This window comes from Coenobita brevimanus, chromosome 59, assembly GCF_032717465.1.
Source record: "Coenobita brevimanus isolate Jiangsu-jjx chromosome 59, ASM3271746v2, whole genome shotgun sequence".
Classification (NCBI taxonomy): domain Eukaryota; kingdom Metazoa; phylum Arthropoda; class Malacostraca; order Decapoda; family Coenobitidae; genus Coenobita; species Coenobita brevimanus.
The window spans coordinates 25,178,714-25,200,649 of record NC_137012.1 but is presented as its reverse complement, the minus strand read 5'-3'; the positions used below and the strand labels follow the sequence as shown (position 1 = coordinate 25,200,649).

The 21,936-nt window shown below is 42.0% G+C and overlaps 1 protein-coding gene across 1 annotated transcript in view; it reads right to left on the bottom strand.

Annotated features, from left to right (window-relative positions):
• LOC145402931 (uncharacterized) overlaps positions 1-21,936 on the bottom strand; it is a 224,655-nt gene that overhangs the window by 137,084 nt on the left and 65,635 nt on the right. The window contains exon 6 of the mRNA XM_080274826.1: positions 1,805-1,897. Within this exon, the coding sequence (XP_080130952.1) occupies positions 1,805-1,897 (93 nt within the window). The remainder of the gene's footprint in view (positions 1-1,804; positions 1,898-21,936) is intronic.

The window sequence follows — 21,936 nt, the reverse complement described above, 5'->3', positions numbered from 1 at the left end:
AGGTTGCTCATTCTTTGAAAGCAGTAATAAGAAATAGGGATGTGAGCATGGACGTAAAAAAGTTGCTGTATGATAGTACAGTGATACCAACTCTAAATTATAGAGGTAAAGCCTGAACCTTGTTGAAAGGAAACAAATCACAAATGAGAGTAGTCAAAATTAGTTGTCTGGCAAGAGCATGTGTAGTTACATGGAGTGACTGACTAACAAATGAGGAAATGAAGGAGCATTGTGGTGTGCAAATGGATGTGACAGAAAGCATTGGGAGAAATATATTGAGGTGGTTTGGCCTTGTCAAGAGGATGGAGCATGAGAGACTAACAAGGAAAGTGTATGTGAGTGAGGTGGAGGGGAGGAGGGGGAGGAGGAGACCAAGGATGAGAGGGAGTGATGGAGTGGAGAGCTATATGAGCAAAGGGGTGCGAGTTGTGGGGAGAGCAGCATAATGGCAGGGGACAGGACAACATGGAGGCGACTTGTTTGTGACCAACCCTTATGGGATTAAGGTGTCTGGCTATAGGCACAGATACCGTAGATAGATAGAGAGATAGACAGACAGATAAATATAAACATATCTGATGAACAAATTAGCCCTGGTGCTCTGAAGCTCCATGGGGCAACTGACAAACTAACAAATTGCAATTTTTTTACATGAAAAAACAATTTTATGGAAGAGTTGCATAGAATAAATAAATCTTACAATTTAATTTGACAAAGGAATACATATTAGCTACACTTGTAAATTCACCCCACTCCTATTTTAACCCTCACTTGAGAGTATGATATGCTTAATTTGCTGCATGCATTATCATACCTCTTACCACCTATGACAATGGAGGACAGAACATGTGTACAGAACCTGGGTGTTCCATTTGCCCCTAATATTTATCCACCCCTACTCTTCCCACCCCAATTAAACAAGGGAAAATGGATTATGATGACTGATGAATGAATAAACTAATTTATATTACAAAGTGTAACTTGAAATTGCAACTACAGAGAATAAAAAAAAAGCAAAGTGGAGTAGGCAACACAAATGTCTGAGACCCGTATCTCATTATCCTCTAACACTGTGTCAAATTCTAGCTGTTCCATTTCTTCACCTGCCTCCCAGCACATTCAAGAACAACATCATGGGGTCTTAACATATTGTCAAAATACAGTATAGCCACAAGTGTCTTGACAGAAATGTCATTAGTGATATAAACTCATTCTATAATCAGAGAACACAGTGATAAAGGAAACAAAAGGAGGAAGAACCCTGAAGTATCAGTAAAAACAAATGAAGAATGAAGGGTAGTAAATGAAGATAACTAAATGCTATGATACAAAGGCACACTGAGAGAGTGAGGGAAGGAGAATGGATGGAGCAAAAAATAAAATGAAACTAGGAAAAAATAAGACAAGAAAACTAAAAGTAAGAAGACAATAAAGAAGTGGAATATATGAGATGGAAACATATGCCACAGCTGTACTGTCATGACCAAATGTATGGTGGCGCTTCTCAGCTGGCTGTGCTGATGGATGTTTTTTTTACAAAATATTTTTATTCAATAGCAATATAAATGACACAACAATGAAAATTTGAGATAGAAGGACACTCTCTGGAGTTTCACAATGATTATGAAGTACAGAAGGCATGATACAAAGCTGGAGGGCGACTGTCAGTGAAATTTTGCTCATGACAGTTCAATAAAGACAACTGAGAGGAAAATGGTAGGGGAAAATATAACTACAAAGGAGAAAAAAATAGGGCAATAGCAAAATGGGAAACATAATAACACAGGAAGACGAAGACAATAACCTGCGGCTCATCTTCGGTTTGCACTTTTTTCTTTATCTTGTACGAGCGGAGGAACTGAGACCGGCGCTCGCTGGAAATGCTGGGGTCCTCGGCCTTATGACCCGAACGTTGGGTGGGCCAGGGAAGAGAATGGGTGTTTAGAGGTTTATCTAACCTGTCTGTGGATTCTGTCAGTTTATGTGCTTGTATTTAATCTTCTGTTTATACATGTGGCTTTACTCTATATCTTTCAATTTAATAACACTCTGACTGTTTATGAGGTACACTTTATCAGTCTGTCAATGACTGTATCTGTAATCTTTTTGTTCACATCTACAACTTTCTCTGAATCTTTGAGTGCCATATTCTGCTTATATCAGTGTTTTTTATTTTTTTTATTTTTTTTTCCCCAGCCACACCACATAAATATATCTGAAACTCACACTATCGTAATATCTGTAGCTTGTTTGTATCTTTGGTGTTAGTTTGTACCTGTTTTAAAATATTTTTCAACAACTGAAGACTTTGTTTATCTGTGGCTAAATGAATGACTAACAGTTGTAACTTCAACACAGTACTGTACCGTATAACCTCACATCAATGAATACTGTATATCATTTTATAATATCTACTATTAGTAGGGTTGCCATATCCTAACAGTCAAAATACAGGATGCCTCTGCTGAAACCCATGTCTTCCCTCTCAACATACTCTTTGGACCATTGGCATTATGAAACCTTGATATTTATACTGGTATATATATACATATATACACAGTATATATATATATATATATATATATATATATATATATATATATATATATGTACCAGTACTGTTGTACTGTACCACGATCTTTAATCTTTTTACAATGTAATGGACAACAGGCAAGGTACAGAAATGGCAGTTTATGACTGAAAAATGCTATAGCGCCTTGGATGCAGTATAAGATCATAAGAATAACAAATGCTACAGTGTAAAAATGAAAACTAAGCCAATAATTGTGTCCACATACCATTTATTTTATGGCTATAACGGCACTTAAAAAAAAAAAAAAAAAAAAAAGCTTGTGGCTGAACAGGAGGAAAAGGCAGGACATTTTAGCTAGCTGCTAGCACTAAACCAGTCAGGTTGGAAACACTTACCTCCTGACGAAAACTAAGGTCTCTCTCTCTCTCTCTCGGCATTATAGAGTTTAATGGTACATTAAATTTTTCGAGAAAAAGTGATGGAAGCTGAAATTCTGGACTTTTGGAGAATTTTAAAAATTCCTTCCAGACGAAGATTTTACACCTGAATGTATGACATGTCCTGGAAAATCCGGACGTATGGCAACCCTACGTATAAGAGGCTCTGCGAAGGGATAAATTTGATTAAAGGAATGAACATAATTTACCAAAACACTGTACTGGTATATTACTGTGTATGGCTGCCTAGATTTAACAGACGTGGAAATAAAAAAAATCATGGAGTCAGTATGGCAGACCTTGTTGACCTGTTCATTACACAAAGCAATCCATGATATATATGGAGAATTAAATAAAAATATTACAGTATGATTCGGCTAATTTGACCTCTAGTATTTAATCATCCAATCCTTTGCTTCAGTACAGGATTTTTATGACTGGCATGCTGCCAGCCAATTTTGCAAAATATACACTGGCAATAGTTTTTCATCTACCAGTGTCTCAGACCTTCCAATTTTTCTTGCAGATTAAAAACTGTCAGGCCCTTCATGAACCATGGCCATCAACATTTTTCCTCCATTCAAACTTCATAGGCATAATAATTATATCAGGGAGGAAAATAAAAAATAGCAAAAACAAACCATAGACTTAAACATACAGTGCTCGTCAGAAGTATTCAGCGATGTCCGCCGGGCGCGCAATACTTATGGCCCAAAAAGAATCACCCCATTTTTGGGGGTAAGAATTGAGCCACAAGTTTGAGCTCCGAGCATGACGTCACGGTAGCCTGAGGCCTTCTGACGCGCTGGTTGGTTCCCGCCTCAGTTGCCCACGGGCTGCCTGAGAGAGAGGAACTCCGCCGAGTGTCCCTCTCAAATTGCGCCATTTTTTACCGAGTGTCCCGCAGTGTTTTGGCCTTCAAAACTTTGTTATGGCACCTATCCGTGAACTATCGAGTGAAATCATATCCCAGATCATTGCTCTAAAGGAGGCAGGCCACCAGACAAAGGAAATTAGTGAATTGGTTGGTGTGGGACGATCGACAGTGCGTCGTTGGTGTGCGCGGTTTCGGGAGGAAAACAGTGGTGAAGTTCCCACAAAGAAACCGAGGTCTGGTAGGCCTAGGAAAACTTCCCCAAGGTCTGTTAATGTTTTAAAACGTGCAGTGGAGTTTAATCCTTGTGTGAGTGCAAGGAAAATTAAGGAGAGCAACCCAGAAGTGTTTGGTGAGGTGTCAGTGAGAACAGTGTCTCGTAGGGTGCATGAGCTTGGTTACACAAGTCACAGGCCTGTGAAAAAGCCTCTTCTCTCTAGCAGCCAGAGAATTCGTAGGCTTGCCTTTGCTAATAAATATCTAAATTGGGGTGAGGAGCAATGGTTGTCAGTGTTGTGGTCTGATGAGGCAACGTTTAGTGTTACCTGTAACAGAGGAGCATGCAAAGGTAGTGACCCACTTGACCCACGGTATGTAGAAAGCACAGTTAAACATCCTGATTCACTCATGGTATGGGGTTGTTTTTCAGGGAAGGGTTTGGGGAAGCTTGTTGTACTTCCCAAGAACCTCAGAGTGAATCAGGATGTTTACCTGGAGCTTCTGTGTGATCATTTACCAGACTCCTTCGAGCTAACAGGTGCACGAGTGTTTCAGCAGGACGGTGCACCTGCTCACAAGGCCAAATCGGTCACCAATTGGCTTCGTGACTGCGAGGTATCATTCATGACAGACTGGCCAGGAAATAGCCCAGACCTCAACCCGATTGAAAACCTCTGGTACCTCGTAAAGAAGAGTCTCCAAGGGAAGGACGTGAGCTCTCTGCCTAAGCTGGAAGCCGCCATTCGTGACTCCTGGGACAAAATACCCCTCCAGCACCTCAGGAGCCTCGCCCTTTCACTTCCAAGACGTCTCAGGTCCGTGAAGAAACGTAAAGGCTACCCTACGAAGCACTAAGGGTAAATAAAATGCATTATTTATATGTTTTTTCAATGTTGAAAGGTTTGTTTCTCAGGAGGGACGCAGGGCGCCCCATACTTCTGACGAGCACTGTATAACAAAAATTGTTGAGTACCACAACTTGATTATTTTTTCACTTCACACCACATGCAGGTATGGGTACGTGAGTCATTATACATTGGAAACACTGCATTCATGACAGACAGAAGTTCAATTTCAAACTGAAAAATCAATAACCACCCAGTCATAGGTGGAAGTTTCATAATCCTGCAATGTGGAGCCCTTTTTTCTTGTTCTGTCTGCCTTGCTATGCCAGCTTTTATTATCCCCCTACTATCATAACTGGGCATATTAACTTCCAGACTGGAGAAAAGATTACTGTAGTTTCTGAAGGAATGAACAATTATGAAAGTGCAAGAAATACTGAAGGATCACAGATGACCCACTGAAAATTACTGAAGGCTGCCAGTGAATATTTTACTAAGCTGTCTGGCAACAGGTCACACTGTATAAAAGCTGTTCTGAAAGCAAAAGACTTGTCAAGAAAAGTCCTTCATTTTTTAAGGGCGACAGCAACATTTTGACATGGGTTCTATGAAGTTATGTCAAGTGGCCATAGAAGATTATTCTTGTGTGACTTAGTCAACCTCCCTACGTACCTATTTGGTCATATTATACTCATTAAACACAATGACTGAAATGGAAATGACACAGTATTTCACAGTCTAAATAAAAACATAACAAGACATGTGGTGGGGTGTGCAGCAGGCGACAATCATGAGTATGGTGGCAGTAGCGTTACAGAAGTAAGTCTCCTAAACTTTGATTGTCAGCTGATTAACTTGGTGAAGAGGGACAGTACTGTACAATATACAGTACAGTATTAAAAAAAAAAAAAAAAAAAAGGGGGGGGGGGAGTGGCACCCATCATCCACTCACTCACTGTAGGGCAACCCTAGGGTGACTCAACATTGAGTGATATGCATAATGATTTCCTGAATGCCAGAAAATCATTCAATATGCAATGTGGTAATCATAGAACCAACCCTACGTTTCCTATGCGTCAACAAGTGGGTTGACAGAGGGTTACCGCTCCTCCCTGGAGAAAAACTAGCTAAAAAGACAAACAAAATGCCTCGGACCCGAACAAACCCACAAATGATGACCAAGTACCAGACAAGGGGCACCAAGAGAAAGGAAACTTGGAATGTGATGAGTGCAAATGATGAGGTGAATGAGAGAGATATCGTTCAGGTGGCTGAGATGCAATAGTGGACATATGCGGATTGCCTAAGACTAAATGAAGAGGCGAGAGTGTAAGGGATTGACAATATGGATTGGGTATAAGTGTAGAAATAGGTGAGAATGAGAGGGCAAAGGAGGGTGTTTGTATGGTTGGGTGCAAGAGATGGGAGGATAACATGAGAGAATATGGATCAGTTGGTTCAAGGATTGTGTGGGTAGGACTAAGAGTAGGAATACAAACGTGGGTGACTGTGTATGCATGTGTGTCAACAGAAGATCATGCGTGCAGAGTGACAGAAGAGTTCTGGGCAAATGTGGAAGCAAGCATGGAAAAGTTTGCGAGGAGTGACAGTGTGTTTCTGATTGGAGAATATGAATGGAAAAGTAAGGAATGCGAAGGCGGATGGCATAGTTGGTGAGTGAGGTATGCCTGCAGAAGTGGATGAGAATGGTAGTGCTCTAGAGGACATCTGTGCCAAGAGGGGACTGGTGACAGCCAATTCCATGGTGGGAGATGAGAAGGGTGGATGGTGAGCTGGATGAATGAAAGACAGTGACTGATTATGGGAGTGTGGGTGAGGGAATGAGATGATATGTGCTGCATGTGAGAGCATACAGAGGTTGGGGATGTGGATTCACTGACCACCACTTGGTGGCGGTGAGAGTCAAGGGACAAATGCGCTGGATGAGCACGTGGACAGAAGTGCAGGAGGAAGTAGTCCATACAAAGAGGGTAGAAAAGCTGCAGGAGGATGGGGAAAAAAAAAGGGGGGGGGAGGGGAGGGGGCAGAATATGAGAAAAGTTGAGGAGCGACTAGTAGATATGATTCGGTGCAGGTGGAGGAGGTGGAAGGTGCATGCATGGTATTCAAAGAAGATACCTGTGCTACATGTGAAGTGATGTGTGGGGTGAAGAGCAGATGAAAGAGGGTGCAAAGAACAGCATGGTGGAATGAAGAGGCGAGACAAGATGTGGTGCAAAAGAAGAAGGCATATAGTGAGTGGTTAGATGCGGAGGCAGGGAGGAAGCTGACATATGGAATAGAGAGTTATAAGTGGAGGAGAGGAGAGTGATGTGTGGGGTGAAGAGCAGATGAAAGAGGGTGCAAAGAACAGCATGGTGGAATGAAGAGGCGAGACAAGATGTGGTGCAAAAGAAGAAGGCATATAGTGAGTGGTTAGATGCGGAGGCAGGGAGGAAGCTGACATATGGAATAGAGAGTTATAAGTGGAGGAGAGGAGAGAGAAGTGAAAAGATTAGTAAGAGAAAGTAAGAAAAGTGTGGATGAGGAGTTTGGAAGGAATCTGAGTGTAAAGTGGAGAGAATGGAAGAAAATGTTTTGGAACGAAGTTAAGACATGGTGAAAAAGAAGGTAGTAGGAAAGTGAAAGATAAAAATAGCAGATTACTGATGGAAAAGGGACAAAATGTGTACATATGGAAAAAACATTTTAAGGAATTGTTAAACATACAGAATGAAAGTAATGCACGTATTAGTAACTGGGGAATATCTGGGAAATGGAACGAGATGAGAGGGGAAGAAGAGAATGAAAGATGGAAGTAGTGGATGCAATGGAGAAAGTCAAAATGGGGAAAGCCCCAGAAACTGATGGAGTGTGTGGTGAAATGCTGAAGCACAAGGAGAGTCAGCAGCAGAATGGATACGGAAGATGTGCGGATTGTCCTGGGAGGAAGACAGAGTCCTGGAAGATTGGAAGGTACTGTATAATTATTCCCCTGTACAAAGGAATGGGGGAAAAAAGTGTGTGTGGCAGTCATATAGTTATTCATCTTCATGGTGTAATAGGTAAAGTATAAGGTAGGATACTTATTGACAGAGTTTGGAATATAAGAGAGAAATTTGTTGGAGAACAGGGAGGTTTCAGAAAGGGATGAGGTTGTGTAGATCAGAGATTCACCCTAAGGTGTTTAGTGGACAAGTCTCTAGAGATGAGTACAGGGCATTACAGTTTCCAGGCTGCTGCTTGCGCCCAACAGACAGGGGCCTGAACCTGGGAGTAGTGCTCCATGACGCTGCCCTATCAATGGATGAATAATGGTGAAGTAGTTACACTGCCAAGGTGTGCTTGGAGGGTGTGTCTGTACCTGTCCTGGCAGGATGCCTCGAGGCCACTACCACAGCCATTGGTCACAGCTGGTGGGCTATGGATTCCAGATCCCATGCCTGGAACTGGGACTTTGTTTGGGGGTGGGGGCTGTGGTATGTCTCTCCCCATTATTTATTACCGATTATGACAAAAAAGAAAAAAAATCAAAGCAAGCCTGAGGAAACTAAATCACCCAAGGGGATCAGAGTGGCATCATGGAATGTGGGAAGTTTGATGGGCTGAGCGAAGAAAGTAGCTGAGGCACTGAGCAGGAGGTGGGTGGATGTGAGATGTGTGCAAGAAGTCAGGTATAGGGAATGATCAGTCAGCATGATTGCCGAGAGGGACTGCTGTCTTGGCAGGGTAGGGCAGATGGATATGGTGGTGTGGGTGTGTTGGTTAAACCTTTCACACCCATGCTGCAGGGCATCATGTAGCCTGCCCATCCCAACCTCCCGACCATAAACGCGCATAAAGAATACTGAACAGAAAATATAGCATTTGTTTTGACTTCAGTAAAGTGTCATTGTGTTCCCTTTCCTTATAAATGCAATACATATGACATGTATATTCATTACATGCATACATCTTACTGCAAGTGCGGGGGGTACGGTGGAAGGGCTTGATGAAGTAAGTGTTAGGGTGTTCTAGTTTTTTCTTGGCTGTTGTGACACACCACTTGGCCCTGGCTGTGATTCCTCTGTCATTCCAGTGTGCCACATCCTAAAGTGGTCCATGGAACACAGACCTGGATCCCCAGGGCACCCAGGGCAGTAGTAGACAGTGTCCTTTCTCTTCTTTTCCTTCTTGGTGCACACTCAGCATCTCTTTTGTTTCCCCGACTTTTCATGGCGGACCCAGACATGACACTGTTCTTTTACTTTGAATGCTTTCATAGGTCTTTTCATTTCCATGGCCTCCTCCTGCCTGATGACAGCCTCGGCACCACAACTATGCTCACACAACCACTGCTGACTGACATCCTTTATGTACTGAAGAAATTCCCCTTTGTACCGAGAGCCATTTCTGTACACAATGAATGAATTTAGGAGAATGCGAAAATTGAAGTGAATTTTGAATTTCTTGAACCAGGCAAGGCTCTTCTTTTGAAAGGCTTATGGCTCCAGCAAGTGGTCAGCCATATCTACGCTTCCCATTCTACTACAGTATTTCTCAATATGCAAGGGTTTATTGTAGAACACAGTTTTTTTCTCCAGTATGTCTTATATTTCTCAACCATGCCAGCTGTATATTTTGTGGCAAGTACTGTAACTTCTTTTTTGTCTAGGTACTTCACAATGAGTGTATTTCCTTGTTTCACAAACACCGATTGATGCCTCTCTAACTTCATTGTCATAAAGCTCTTGGGAGGCCCTCTACCACTTCTCACTACCCCAGTCATTATGGTGTTACATGTTAGCATGTAATCACTAAGTCGGAGACTGGTATACCAGTTATCTGTCACAATATGTCGACCACAGTCCAATAAATCCTTCATGAGGCGCACAACAATATCTTCTGATATGGTAAAGTTTTTTGCTACAGGGTCTTCTACTTTGAACTCTCCCTTGCCATAGCAGATTTCAAAATTCCAGGAATAGCCATCACACACATAACCAGAGGGACACAGTACAAACACTTTGATGCCGAAACATGCTCTCTTTTTTATGAACTGTCTAAATGAAAGATGTCCCTTCCACAAAATTAGTGCCTCATCAATTGCAACATGCTTTCCTGGTTGCATCAGTGACTGACATCTCTCCCTCAGTAGCTCTAAAAAGGGTTCAATCCTGGTGGTTTGGTCATTTTTCTTCAGTCGCGGCAGAGGAAAACCACATGAACTTCAAAACTGAAAGAAATCTGTTCCTGCTCATCAAATCACCACAAAATATTTGGGGGTCTCCATAACACACACTGTGAGACCAGTACATGTGCATCTCTGGGTACTGTAACACCCCCATCACCATCAACAGTCCTATGAAAACATCCATTTCATCAGTTGTAACTAGTCTCCATTTTAGGCCAAGTACTTTACTTTTACTAGGATTCACAGCCAAATATACATCAGCACTCTCATTCACCCATGAACACAATTTTGACATCACTTCGTCATCAAGAAAATGACTAAAAGCAGCCCCAGGGGTAGCATCCTGAGCAGCACCGTCACTGAAGGCGGGAATGGCGTCTGGCCGTTGGTCTGCAAAAATGTCCACCAGAAACCTCCACTCACTCTCCTCAATCAGGTCATCTTCCCTCCATAATTCATTATCACTTAATTAAAACTCACAGTCAGTACTATCATCCTTGCTGGACTCCCCTGACACATACGATGCATCAGAATATTCGTCACTACTGTCTGACATGGCTATGTATTCCTGAAAACAATCACAAAAATCACAATATATTCCCAATATGGCAATACACAAATATGACCATCAATGTAATCCCACCTCCATTAGTGCCAAGCACAACCTGAGAGCCGAGTACAAAGTAGAAGCCAATAAAACTCTATGGTGAGCAGTGACGTTTCAGATGACATCAATTGTCAGGGCTGTTATTGGTTAGTGGGTGGAGCTTACTTTTCTTTCCCAGTGAGGTATGCCAGGCTCAGAGAATGAATATAGGCCAATAAACCACACCCCAATACATACTGATGTTAAGGGATGTAAACGGATACGTTATGGACGGCATTACTGAGCAATTTGCAAACGGAAACACATACGTCCTGGGCACGAAGGAGTTAAAGAGAAATGGATGGAATATGTCATGAATGTTAAAGAAGTCAATGAAACAATAATAGTAGTGAATATTTTGTTCAATGGGATAACGTTTGCACTTATATTGGTGTATGCTCCACAGGCAGGATTGGATGAGGCAGAGACAGAAAGATTCTGGGATTACTTAATTTGTGTGGTTAGTGGTATGGGAGATGATGAGATTTTAGTTTTGGGAGGGGACTTAAATGGTCTTGTAGGTGAACCAGTTCAAGGATATGAAGAAGTAAATGAGGGATGTGCATATAGTACAAGAAATGAAGAGGGGGAAAGGATACTCAAGTTTGGGGAGGCAATAAATATGATTGTGTGCGACAAACATTTTAGGAAAAGAGACAGTAGGTTGATTACATACGAGGCTGGGGGAAAAGCAGCCAAACAGACAATTTCCTGGTCAGGAGGACTCATAGGAGGTTAGTGAGAGATGTTAAAATTATAGGGAGTGAGAAGTGTATGCAGCAACACAAGTTATTGATATGTGACATGCTGCTTAAGGAGCAGGTGATCAAAATGAAGACCTATGGACCTATGGAAGTTGAAAAACAAAGCAGTAAGGGATGCCTTCTACAGCAAGTAGAGACACAGCTGAACAGGAAGACATTAACAAAAGTGTTAATGAACAGTCCAGACCCCTCAAGAACAACCTCTTGAGAGTTATGGATTCAATATGTGGATGGACAAGAGGCCCCCCTCCCCCCCCTAAGACATAAAGTAACTTGGTGGTGAGATGAAGGTGTAGACACCGCAGTAAAGGAGAAATGAAGGCTTTTTCAGGAATGGAAAAAGGATGGTAACAAAGAGAAATACACGGTTGCCAAGTGTATGGCTAGAAAAGAGGATTATAAGGCAAAGTCTGAGTCTCAGGGACTTTTATATGATAATGTAGTGTGGAAAGGAAGAACATGATATTTAAGGTGTACATCTGATGAACAGGGAGAATGGGATATCATAGGTGAGCAGTGTGTGAAGAATGATGAAGGAAAGGTAGTGGTGAACAGTGGGGATGGATGGATGGATGGAGAGAGCATTAATACTGGTTGCTGAATGAGGAGTTTGACTGGGACAAGGAAGGTTTGGAGTCAGTGGATCCAGACTCCAGCCCTTGGTCTTTGATTGATGCTCTTACAGTGGGCAAGACAATAGGCAGGATGCAGGTGAGGAAGGCAGCAGGTGTGTCTGGGTTGACTGCTGAAATGCTGAAAGTCTCAAGAGAAACAGGAGAGGGGTCAGTCAGACTTGATCAATACAATTATATACAAGTGTGTTGTCCCAGATGACTGGCTGAAGAGCGTAATTGTAAATGTGTACAGGGGGAGGGGTGATGCCCTGGAAAGAGGAAAATATGGAGGCATAAAGTAGGTAAATGGAGAGAGTTCTAGCAGGTACGATTAGATAAAAAGTGAATATTGATGAGATGCATTTTGGGTTTATGCAAGGCAAATGGGTCATTAATGCCATATTTGCTGTTTGACAGATTCAGGAAAAATATACAGGAAAGAAAAGGGATCTGTACTTGCTAGAGGGGAACAAGTCAAAAGTGAGAGTAGTGGAAATGAGTCACCTGAGAGGAGCATGTGGAGTGACACGAAGGAACAGGTTGACGAATGAAGAAGTGAAGGCATGTTATGAGGTGGATGTGGATGTGGTCGAGAAAATTAGGAGAAATACACTGAGGTGGTTTGGACATGTGGAGAGAATGAAGAATGAAAGACTGACTAAGGGGGTGTATGTAGGTGCAGTGGAGGGAGGGAGAGGGAGGGGAAGACCGAGGATGAGGTGGAGGGATGGAGTTGAGAGGTATATGAGCGAGGAAGGAGTAAGCTGGGGGGGGAGGGTAGTCAAATGGTGGGTGACAGAGCGACTTGGAGGGGTTTTGTCTGTGGCCACCCTTTGCGGGATTAGGGCGTCAGGGTATAGACTGATAGATAGACTTTGTTTTTGTTGATCTGGAAAAGACCTTTGACAAAGTCCCTAGAGAGACGGTGAAGTGGACGATGAGAAAGTGCAGGATCAAGGAGTGGCTGGTTAGGGTGGTTATGGCCATGTATGTGGGTGCCCGCATCCACGTCAGCGTGAATCGAGATTTGAGCGATGAATTTTTGTGTGCATCAGGGGTCAGTCTTGAGCCCTTTGTTGTTCATCATGGTACTTGAAACCCTCTCACCTGACTTCAGAAACGGACTCCCGTGGGAGATGTTGTATGCTGATGGTTTCCTGCTGACTGCAGAGAATGAAAGGAAGACAGAGGAAAGATTTAGGAAGTGGAGAGATGGTATGGGGTATAAGGGCTTAAGAGTAAATAAAGATAAAAACAGAAAATTATAGTACCCATATTTAGGGCTGGCGGGGATACTATCAATGAAGAGGGACAGTGGCCAAGTGCGATTTGCCACAAGGGCATGGGAAGTAATTCCATCCTGTGCAGTGTTTGTAATAAGTGGGTCTATAGGAGATGTAGTGGTATTAGAGGCTGACTGTGAGACGATGCTAATTTCACATGTGCGGTGTGTCGATTAGAGCATGTGGAGAATGTCAGCGTGAAAGGATTGAACTTGCTGGAGAGTCTCGAGTGTGTGGAAGAGTTTGTTTTGGTAGACATGTTATATGCTGGAGGTGGGGATGGAGCTAGCTCTGTGACTAGGGTGAAAAGTGGTAGGATGAAGTTCAGGGAGCTACTGCCTCTCCTGACATTGAAAGGTCTCTCCCTTCATGCTAAGGGATTTTTTGTATGCAGCATGTGTTACATGTGTAATGCTGTATGATACTGTGACATGGGCAATAAAGGAAGAGGATATTCACAGGCTCAAATGTACAGAAATAACAGCAATTATGTGGATGTGCAATGCATCCTTGAACGCACGGCCTAGGGGGGCTAGGTTTACAATGGAAGAGTTGAGGGGTAGGATGGGATTGGAGTGTATTAGCACTGTGATGAGGAAAGGTAGATTGAGATGGTTTGGGCATGTGGAATGGATGGGGGATGATAACTTGGTGCAGATAATGAGAAGTGTTAATGTTAGGGGTAGGGCTGCAAGAGGAAAATTGAAAAAAACCTGGAACGAGGTCATCGGGTGTAACCTCAGGGATAAGGAACTGAATAGGGAAGCTGCCAGAGACTGAGCAGCATGGAGAGCTGCCACTATGTGACCAATGCCAATGCATGCAAGTGTGTTGGAGCCTTCAAAAACAAAACGAAATGGAAAGAAGTTGTATGCTGCCATCATGGATGTGAAGAAAGCACATAACACAGCGGATAGACAAGGACTGTCGAAAATACTAAGAATACATGGAGTATATGGGAGGCTATTGAATACCTCGCAGAGAATGTATGAGGGTGCTAGGGCTTCAGTGTCTGTGGATGGCGAACTGAGGAATTCTTCAATCTGAATGTTGGACTGAAACAGAGATGTGTCATTTCACCACACTTGTTCAATCTGTATATGGATGGAGTTATAAGATATACAAGGTAGGACAGTGGATGATGCAGTGGCCCTAATGAGAGATGGCAGCATTTGGATACTTCCTGTTGTGTTGTTTGCAGATGATACTGTACAGTATTGTTAAGTGAGGACGAAGGGGAACTGAAAGGCTTGGAGAAGAGCCTGAAAGAGTATATATGTAAGAAACTGAATCTAAAGATGAATGTATGGAAGAGTAAAGTAGTGGTCTTTGAAAGAAAAGATGTCACTGAATGTACAGTGAGGGTTGATAGTGAGGAAATGGAAAATGAGTGCATTTAGGTACAGTACAGTACTTGGGTTGTGTGATGAGTAAGGATGGAAGTTTAGAGGATAAAGTGCTTGAAAAGGTTCAACTGGGAAGAAAGATTGCTGGTTCATTGAAAGCAGTGACAAAAAAAAAAAAAAAAAAAAAAAAAAAAAAAAAAATCAATGCATGACAATACAGTATTGTGATCCCTACTCTAAAGTATGGAAATGAAGCTTGGACCTTGTTGGAAGGACACAAATCATGAGTGAGAGCAGTGGAAATGAGTTACCTGAGAGGAGCATGTGGGGTTACATGGAGAAACAGACTGACAAACAAGGAAGTGAAAGACCATTGTGGTGTACAAGTGGATGTAACAGAATATGTCTGGGAGAAAGACACTGAGGTGGTTTGGCCATGTGGAAAGGATGGAGAGTGAGAGACTACTGCGGAAAGTGTATGTGAGTGATGTGGAAGGGACAAGAGGGATGGGGAGACTGAGGATGAAATGGAGGGATGGCGCAGAAGGGTATACGAGAAAGGGGGGTGTAAGTTGGGGAGAAGGCAGCGAAATAGTGGGGAAGAGAGTGACATGGAGGCAATCTATTTGTGGCCACCTCTTACAGGAGTAATGAGTCTGGCTATAGGAACACAAAGGGATAGAAATAACAAAACACTTCGTGGTCCATACATAACCGTACAAAGCTATGTAGCAAGTTGTGTTGCAGGTGATGCTGAAATAAGCAAAGTTGGAAAGGTGGTAACAAACAAGCCTCCTAAATTACAACTGTCAATTTATTAACTTGGTTAAAATGAAAATGCAATACTGTTCCTACAACAGAAATAATACAACTCTTTGTGAAAGGTGAAAGTGCAATGCTGTGCCTGCAACAAAAGTAATACAACTCTTAGTGAAAGGTGAAAGTGCAATACTGTGCCTGGAACAGAACGATTACAACACTCAATAAACACTTACAGTAGAAATAACACATCACTCTCCGATTATATAAATAAAAAGCCGTGTGTGTAGCAGGAGATGTTAAGGTTAGCACTCAGGCAGCAAACAAACTTTATCATGGTCTCAGTTGGACATTTTTTCACACCAAAAGGTTTGACTAAACTGGATAGCTCTAATGTACAGGTATTCTTACAATCTATGGGATTTGGATACATAAGAATACTCTGTCGTATAATGAAAATCTGTACAAAAATGGTGATTTGGATAAGCAAAAATTCTGGATACTGGTCATCTGATACTAAAAAATTTTCTGTAATGGTACAAAATTTAGTAACAGAAATATTTTTGCTTCATTCTCCTTCTATAAACAACATACTGCATCCAACTGCATGCAATGCTTAATGCTATGAACAGGTCAAAAAATTTTACCACCATACTGACTTGACATTTCTTTAACAGACTTTATCAGATATATACAGCACTTGTGTGTGTGTGTGTTCTTATCTAATTGTATTTTTACAGCTATGAGTCAAGCTCGTACTGTCCCGTGTATTAAACCTTTTTTATCGTATATATCCTTAAATTCAAACAAATTTTTGGCACACTATATCATTCGGTAGTGCATTCCACTGATCAACTGCCCTATTTGGGAAATTGAATTTCCTTACATCTTTTTTGCCTCTCTTTTTATGTAGCTTTTTGCAGTGTACTCTTGCTGATCCTTCCCCGTAGGTTATATACTCATTTTTGTCTATTTTCTCTTTTTCTGAGATGCATTTATATAGCAAAATCATGTCTCCTCTTTTCTTTCTCTCTTGTAGTGTTGGTAAATTCAAATTTTCTAATCTTTCTTCACAGCTTAGATCTCTTAAGCCTAGTACCTATCCTGCAGTGGCCCTTTGTACTTTTCAATCTTATCTATGTGTTTTTTGAGACGAGGATTCCAGACTACTTGTGCGTACTCCAGGGTTGGTCTGATGAATGATGTTATTAACTTTCTCAGCATCTCTTCATTTTTATGTGTGAATGCTATTCTCATATTAGCAAGCAGTGTATACATGTTCCATTACAATCTCACTGATGTGGTCAACCGAGGATAGTCTGTTACTAATAAACAATCCAAGGTCCTTCTCCCTTTCTGATATGTGTAGGGTGCTTCCAAACTTATAATCTCAGTCTGGTCTTTTCTCACTTTTACCAAACTTAATTACATGACACTTGTCCACATAAAAATCCATTAGCCATTTATTGGTCCATTCATGAAGTTTATTTAATTCTTCTTCTAGATCTCAGCATGAGTCTGTTAGTCATTCTCCTTTGTATTTTTGCATCATCAGCAAACATATTTAGATAGCTTCCATTTTCAGTGTCACAGTCTGTCATTTTTATACACTGAAAACATAATTGGTGTTGGCACTGAGCCCTACAGAACTCCGCTAGTCATTTCCCTCCATGATGAGTAATTTCCCCTAAGTACTGTTCTCCTTTCCCTTTTTCTGAGAAAATCCTGCATCCAACAGTAAAGGCTGCCTTGGATTCCTCCTTGATGGTACAGTTTCCATAAAGTCTTTGGTGCAGCACTCTGTCAAATGCTTTCTTGAACTCTAAATATATTTAGATACTGTCCACCCTTCCTTCTATTTTCTGTAATGTTTTTGCAACTCTATCATAGTACCTTAATAGATTAGTAACACATGATTTTCCCTTTCTAAAACAGAACTGCCTTTCTGTTATTATATTGTGTTCTGGATGGTTTACCCACACTCTTCTTATCAGCTTTTCTAGTATCTTACAACATTAGTTAGTGATACTGGTCAGTAGTTGAGTGGATTCTGTCTATTCCCTTTCTTGAATAGGGGAACAATGTTTGCTTTCTTCCAAATAATAGGTGGTTTACTTTTATCTAAGGACTCCTTGAATATTAAATATGATGGTCTGCTTAACTCTGCACATTCATGTAGCACCCAATCTGATATTTCATCAGGATCATTTGCTTTTCCCTAGTCTAATTTATTTAACTCTTCCTGTACTTCTTTTTCTGATATTTGTACATCTGGTAATATGTGTGGGCATGCATGTTCCATATTGTCTCTTTCAAAATTATTTTCTTTTGTAAAAACTGATTGGAAATTTTTATTTAGTGCTTCACAAATATCTTTCTCTTGTGTACAGATGATCCCCTAATCCATAACAGACTGTATTTTATCTTTAACTTTGTTTTTTTTGTATAAACGTTTCTTGCCTGCTTGTGGCTGCAACATGCCCTCTAACTATTGTGTCTTCTGTATCTATTCCATGGCAAGTCAATTTTTTTCTTTTCATTTTTTTACATTCTGTAATAAATAATTTCTTTACTTTCATTTGTTTCTTTGTGCTGAAGGATGTAATTTTGGACTCCTACTTCACAAGATTCTCAGAATTTTCTATATATAACATTATTAATCTTGACCTCTAAGCTTCTCTTCCTAATCTATTTCTAAGAAGTACTTCTTTTGGTAGGGGTAGACCGAGGATGAGGTGGAGGGATGGAGTTGAGAGGTATATGAGGGAGGGGGGGGTGAGTTGGGGGAGGGTAGTCAAATGGTGGGTGACACAGCGACTTGGAGGCATTTTGTCTGCGGCCACCCCTTGCGGGATTAGGGCGTCGGGCTATAGAGAGATAGATAGACTTCTTTTGGTCATGGTAGTTGCAATTTTTTTAGATTAGGCTCTTTTTGTAACTCTCATTACAGTTAACTATGTCATATGCAATCCTGAAATTATAATTTAACCCTATCAGGTTTCTGGGCAGGGTACATTATGTCTGTACTAGGTCAGCCACTCTCAAACTGACCCACATCTTCGTGGTGCGATATTTTTCTTTCATCCCTCTGTGAAAATACACTACCCCCCTGGGGGTAGGGGGGTTTTCAAGAATACTCCCCCAGTATCCCTGCTTGTCGTAAAAGGCGACTAAAAGGGTTGGCGGAGGGTTAGTGCCCCTCCCCGGAAAACAACTAACTAAAAAAACAAACAAGAAGCCTCGGACAAGGACTGACCAAACGATGACGACCCAGGACCGGACAAAGGACTTGGTAATGAGTACATGGAATGTAAGAGGAGCGAATGATGAGGTGAAAGAGAGAGAGATTGTCCAGGTGCTTGAGGATGCGAAAGTGGATATATGCGGAATAACTGAAACAAAATGGAGAGGTGAAAGTGTGAGAGAATGGGAGTATGGATGGGGTATATGTGCAGGAGTAGATGAGAATGAGAGGGCGAAGGAAGGAGTGTGTATAGTTGTGAGTAAAAGATGGAAGAAGAGCATAAGAAAGTATGGATCAGTTGGGTCAAGGATTGTGTGGGTAAAGTTGAAAGTTGGAATACAAATGTGGGCAATTGTGTGTGTGTATGCGCCAACGCAAGATCGTGCTAGAAGAGTGAGAGAAGAGTTCTGGACAAATGTGGAAGTGTGCATGGAAAAGTTTGGAAGGAATGAGAGAGTGTTTTTGATTGGTGATATGAATGGTAAAGTTGGTAATGTGAAGGTGGATGGAATAGTTGGTGAGTGGGGTGTGCCTGCTGAGATAGATGAGAATGGGAGTGCGTTAGTGGACATTTGTGCTGGGAGGGGGTTGGTGATAGCCAATACCCTCTTCAGGCATAAAATGATCCACAGGTATACATGGCGAGTGATGAGAAGGGTGGGTGGTGAACTGAATGAAAGGAAGGCAATGATTGATTATGTGTGTGTGGATGAAAGGATGCGAAGATGTGTAAAGGATGCAAGAGTGTATAGAGGTTGGGGAGTGGACTTTCTGACCACTACTTGGTGGTGGCCAGAATTAGGATGCAAGTAAGATGGAGGAATAGAAGAAGGGAAAGACGAGAGGAAGGAGTAGTTGCAAGGAGAGTGGAAAGGTTACAAGAGGATGAGAAAAAGGCAGAGTATAAGAGAGAAGTGGAGGAACGATTGGGCAAATATGAATTGGAGCAGATGGGAGACGTGGAAGGTATGTGTAAGATATTTACAGAAGAAATATGTGCAGCATGTGATGTGGTGTGTGGAAGGAAGAGAAGACGGAGGGGGGTGCAAGGAACAGCGTGGTGGACTGAAGAGGTGAAACAGGCTGTGGCACAAAAGAAGAAAGCATACAATGAATGGATGAGAAATAGGGGCGTGGAAGAAGTTGAGACGCGGAAGAGAGAGTTATATGTGGAAAGGAAGAGAGAGGTGAAAAGATTAGTAAGAGAGAGTAAGAAGAGAGTGGATGAGGAATTTGGAAGGAATTTGAGTGTAAAGTGGAGGGACTGTAAGAAAATGTTCTGGAGAGAAGTGAAAAGAGTAAGACAGGGTGGAAGTGAAGTTAGCAGGGGAGTGAAAGAAAAAAATGGTAGATTACTAGTGGAGAAGGGAGAAAAAGTGAGCAGATGGAGAGAACACTTTAAGGAATTGTTGAACGTAGAGGATGGAAGTAATGCGAGTATAAGTGGCTGGGGAATGGCTGGGAGAAGGAGGGAGGTGAGAAGACAGGAAGAAATCAGTAGGATAGAAGTTGTGGAAGCAATGAAGAAAGTTAAATCGGGGAAAGCCCCAGGAATTGATGGAGTGTGTGGTGAAATGCTGAAGCATGGGGGAGGGATAGTAGTAGAATGGATGTGGAAGATGTGCAGATTGGCCTGGGAGGAAGGTAGAGTCCCGGAGGATTGGAAGTCAGGTATAATTATTCCCTTGTACAAAGGAAAAGGGGAAAAAGAAGTGTGTGGTAATCATAGGGGCATTTGTCTTCTTAGTATAATAGGAAAAGTGTATGGTACGATACTTATAGACAGAGTTAGAGAAAGAACAGAGAAATTAGTTGGAGAAGAACAGGGAGGCTTTAGGAAGGGAAGAGGTTGTGTAGATCAGATATTCATTCTTAGATCTTTAGTGGAAAAGTTTCTAGAGAAGGGAAAGAAGTTGTATGCGGCTTTCATGGATTTGGAGAAAGCATATGACAGGGTGGATAGACAAGCATTGTGGAAAGTGTTAAGAATATATGGAGTAGATGGGAAGTTGTTGAATGCTGTGAAGAGTATGTACGATGGTGCGAAGGCTGCAGTGCGTGTGGATGGTGAACTAAGTGAATTTTTCTCTTTGAAAGTTGGTTTGAAACAGGGATGTGTCATGTCTCCATGGTTGTTCAATCTGTACATGGATGGGGTAATAAAAGAGGTACAAGGTAGGGTAGTGGATGTTGGAGTGGCCCTGGTGAGAGAGGATAGTGTTTGGAAACTCCCTGTACTGTTGTTTGCAGATGATACTGTGTTGTTGAGTGAAGACGAAGGGGAGCTGCAAGGCTTGGTGGATGAGTTTGAGAGAGTGTGTAAGAAACGGAACCTAAAGGTGAATGTAGGGAAGAATAAAGTGATGGTCTTTGAGAGAGGTGAAGTCAGTGAATGTACAGCGAGGTTGGATGGTGAGGAATTGGAAAATGTGAGTACGTTTAAGTATTTGAGTAGTGTGATGAGTAAGGATGGAGGTTTGGAGGGTGAAGTGCTTGAAAAGGTACAGCAGGGAAGAAAGGTTGCTGGTTCCTTGAAAGCAGTGATAAGGAACAGGGAAGTGAGCATGGAAGTGAAAAAGTTACTACATGACAGTATTGTGATACCAACTCTAACGTACGGAAGTGAAGCTTGGACGTTGTTGGAAGGACACAAGTCAAGAGTGAGAGCAGTGGAAATGAGTTATTTAAGAGGAGCCTGTGGAGTCACATCGAGAGACAGGCTGACGAATGAGGATATAAAGGAGCGTTGTGGTGTGGATGTGGATGTGATAGGAAGCGTTATGAGGAACACACTGAGGTGGTTTGGCCATGTGGAGAGGATGGAGGGTGAAAGACTGACAAAGAGAGTGAATGTGAGTGAGGTGGAGGGGGGAAGAGGGAGGGGGAGGCTGAGGATGAGATGGAGGGATGGGGTGGAGAGGTATATGAGAGAGGGGGGGGGGTGAGTTGGGAGCAGGGCAGTGAAATGGCGGGGGACAGGGCGACTTGGAGGCGATTTGTTTGTGGCCACCCCAAACGGGATTGAGGCGTCTGGCAATAGATAGATAGATAGAAGATAGAATGCTGGTTTTGGTGTCACTTTAAAGCTGAATAGTTGTACTTTATCACAGTATGTTCAAAAGAGGAGAACAAAGAAAATAAAATGCCAAAATGACGAGCTGAAGATAGGCGAAAAACAAAAATTTTATACCTTGTCGTA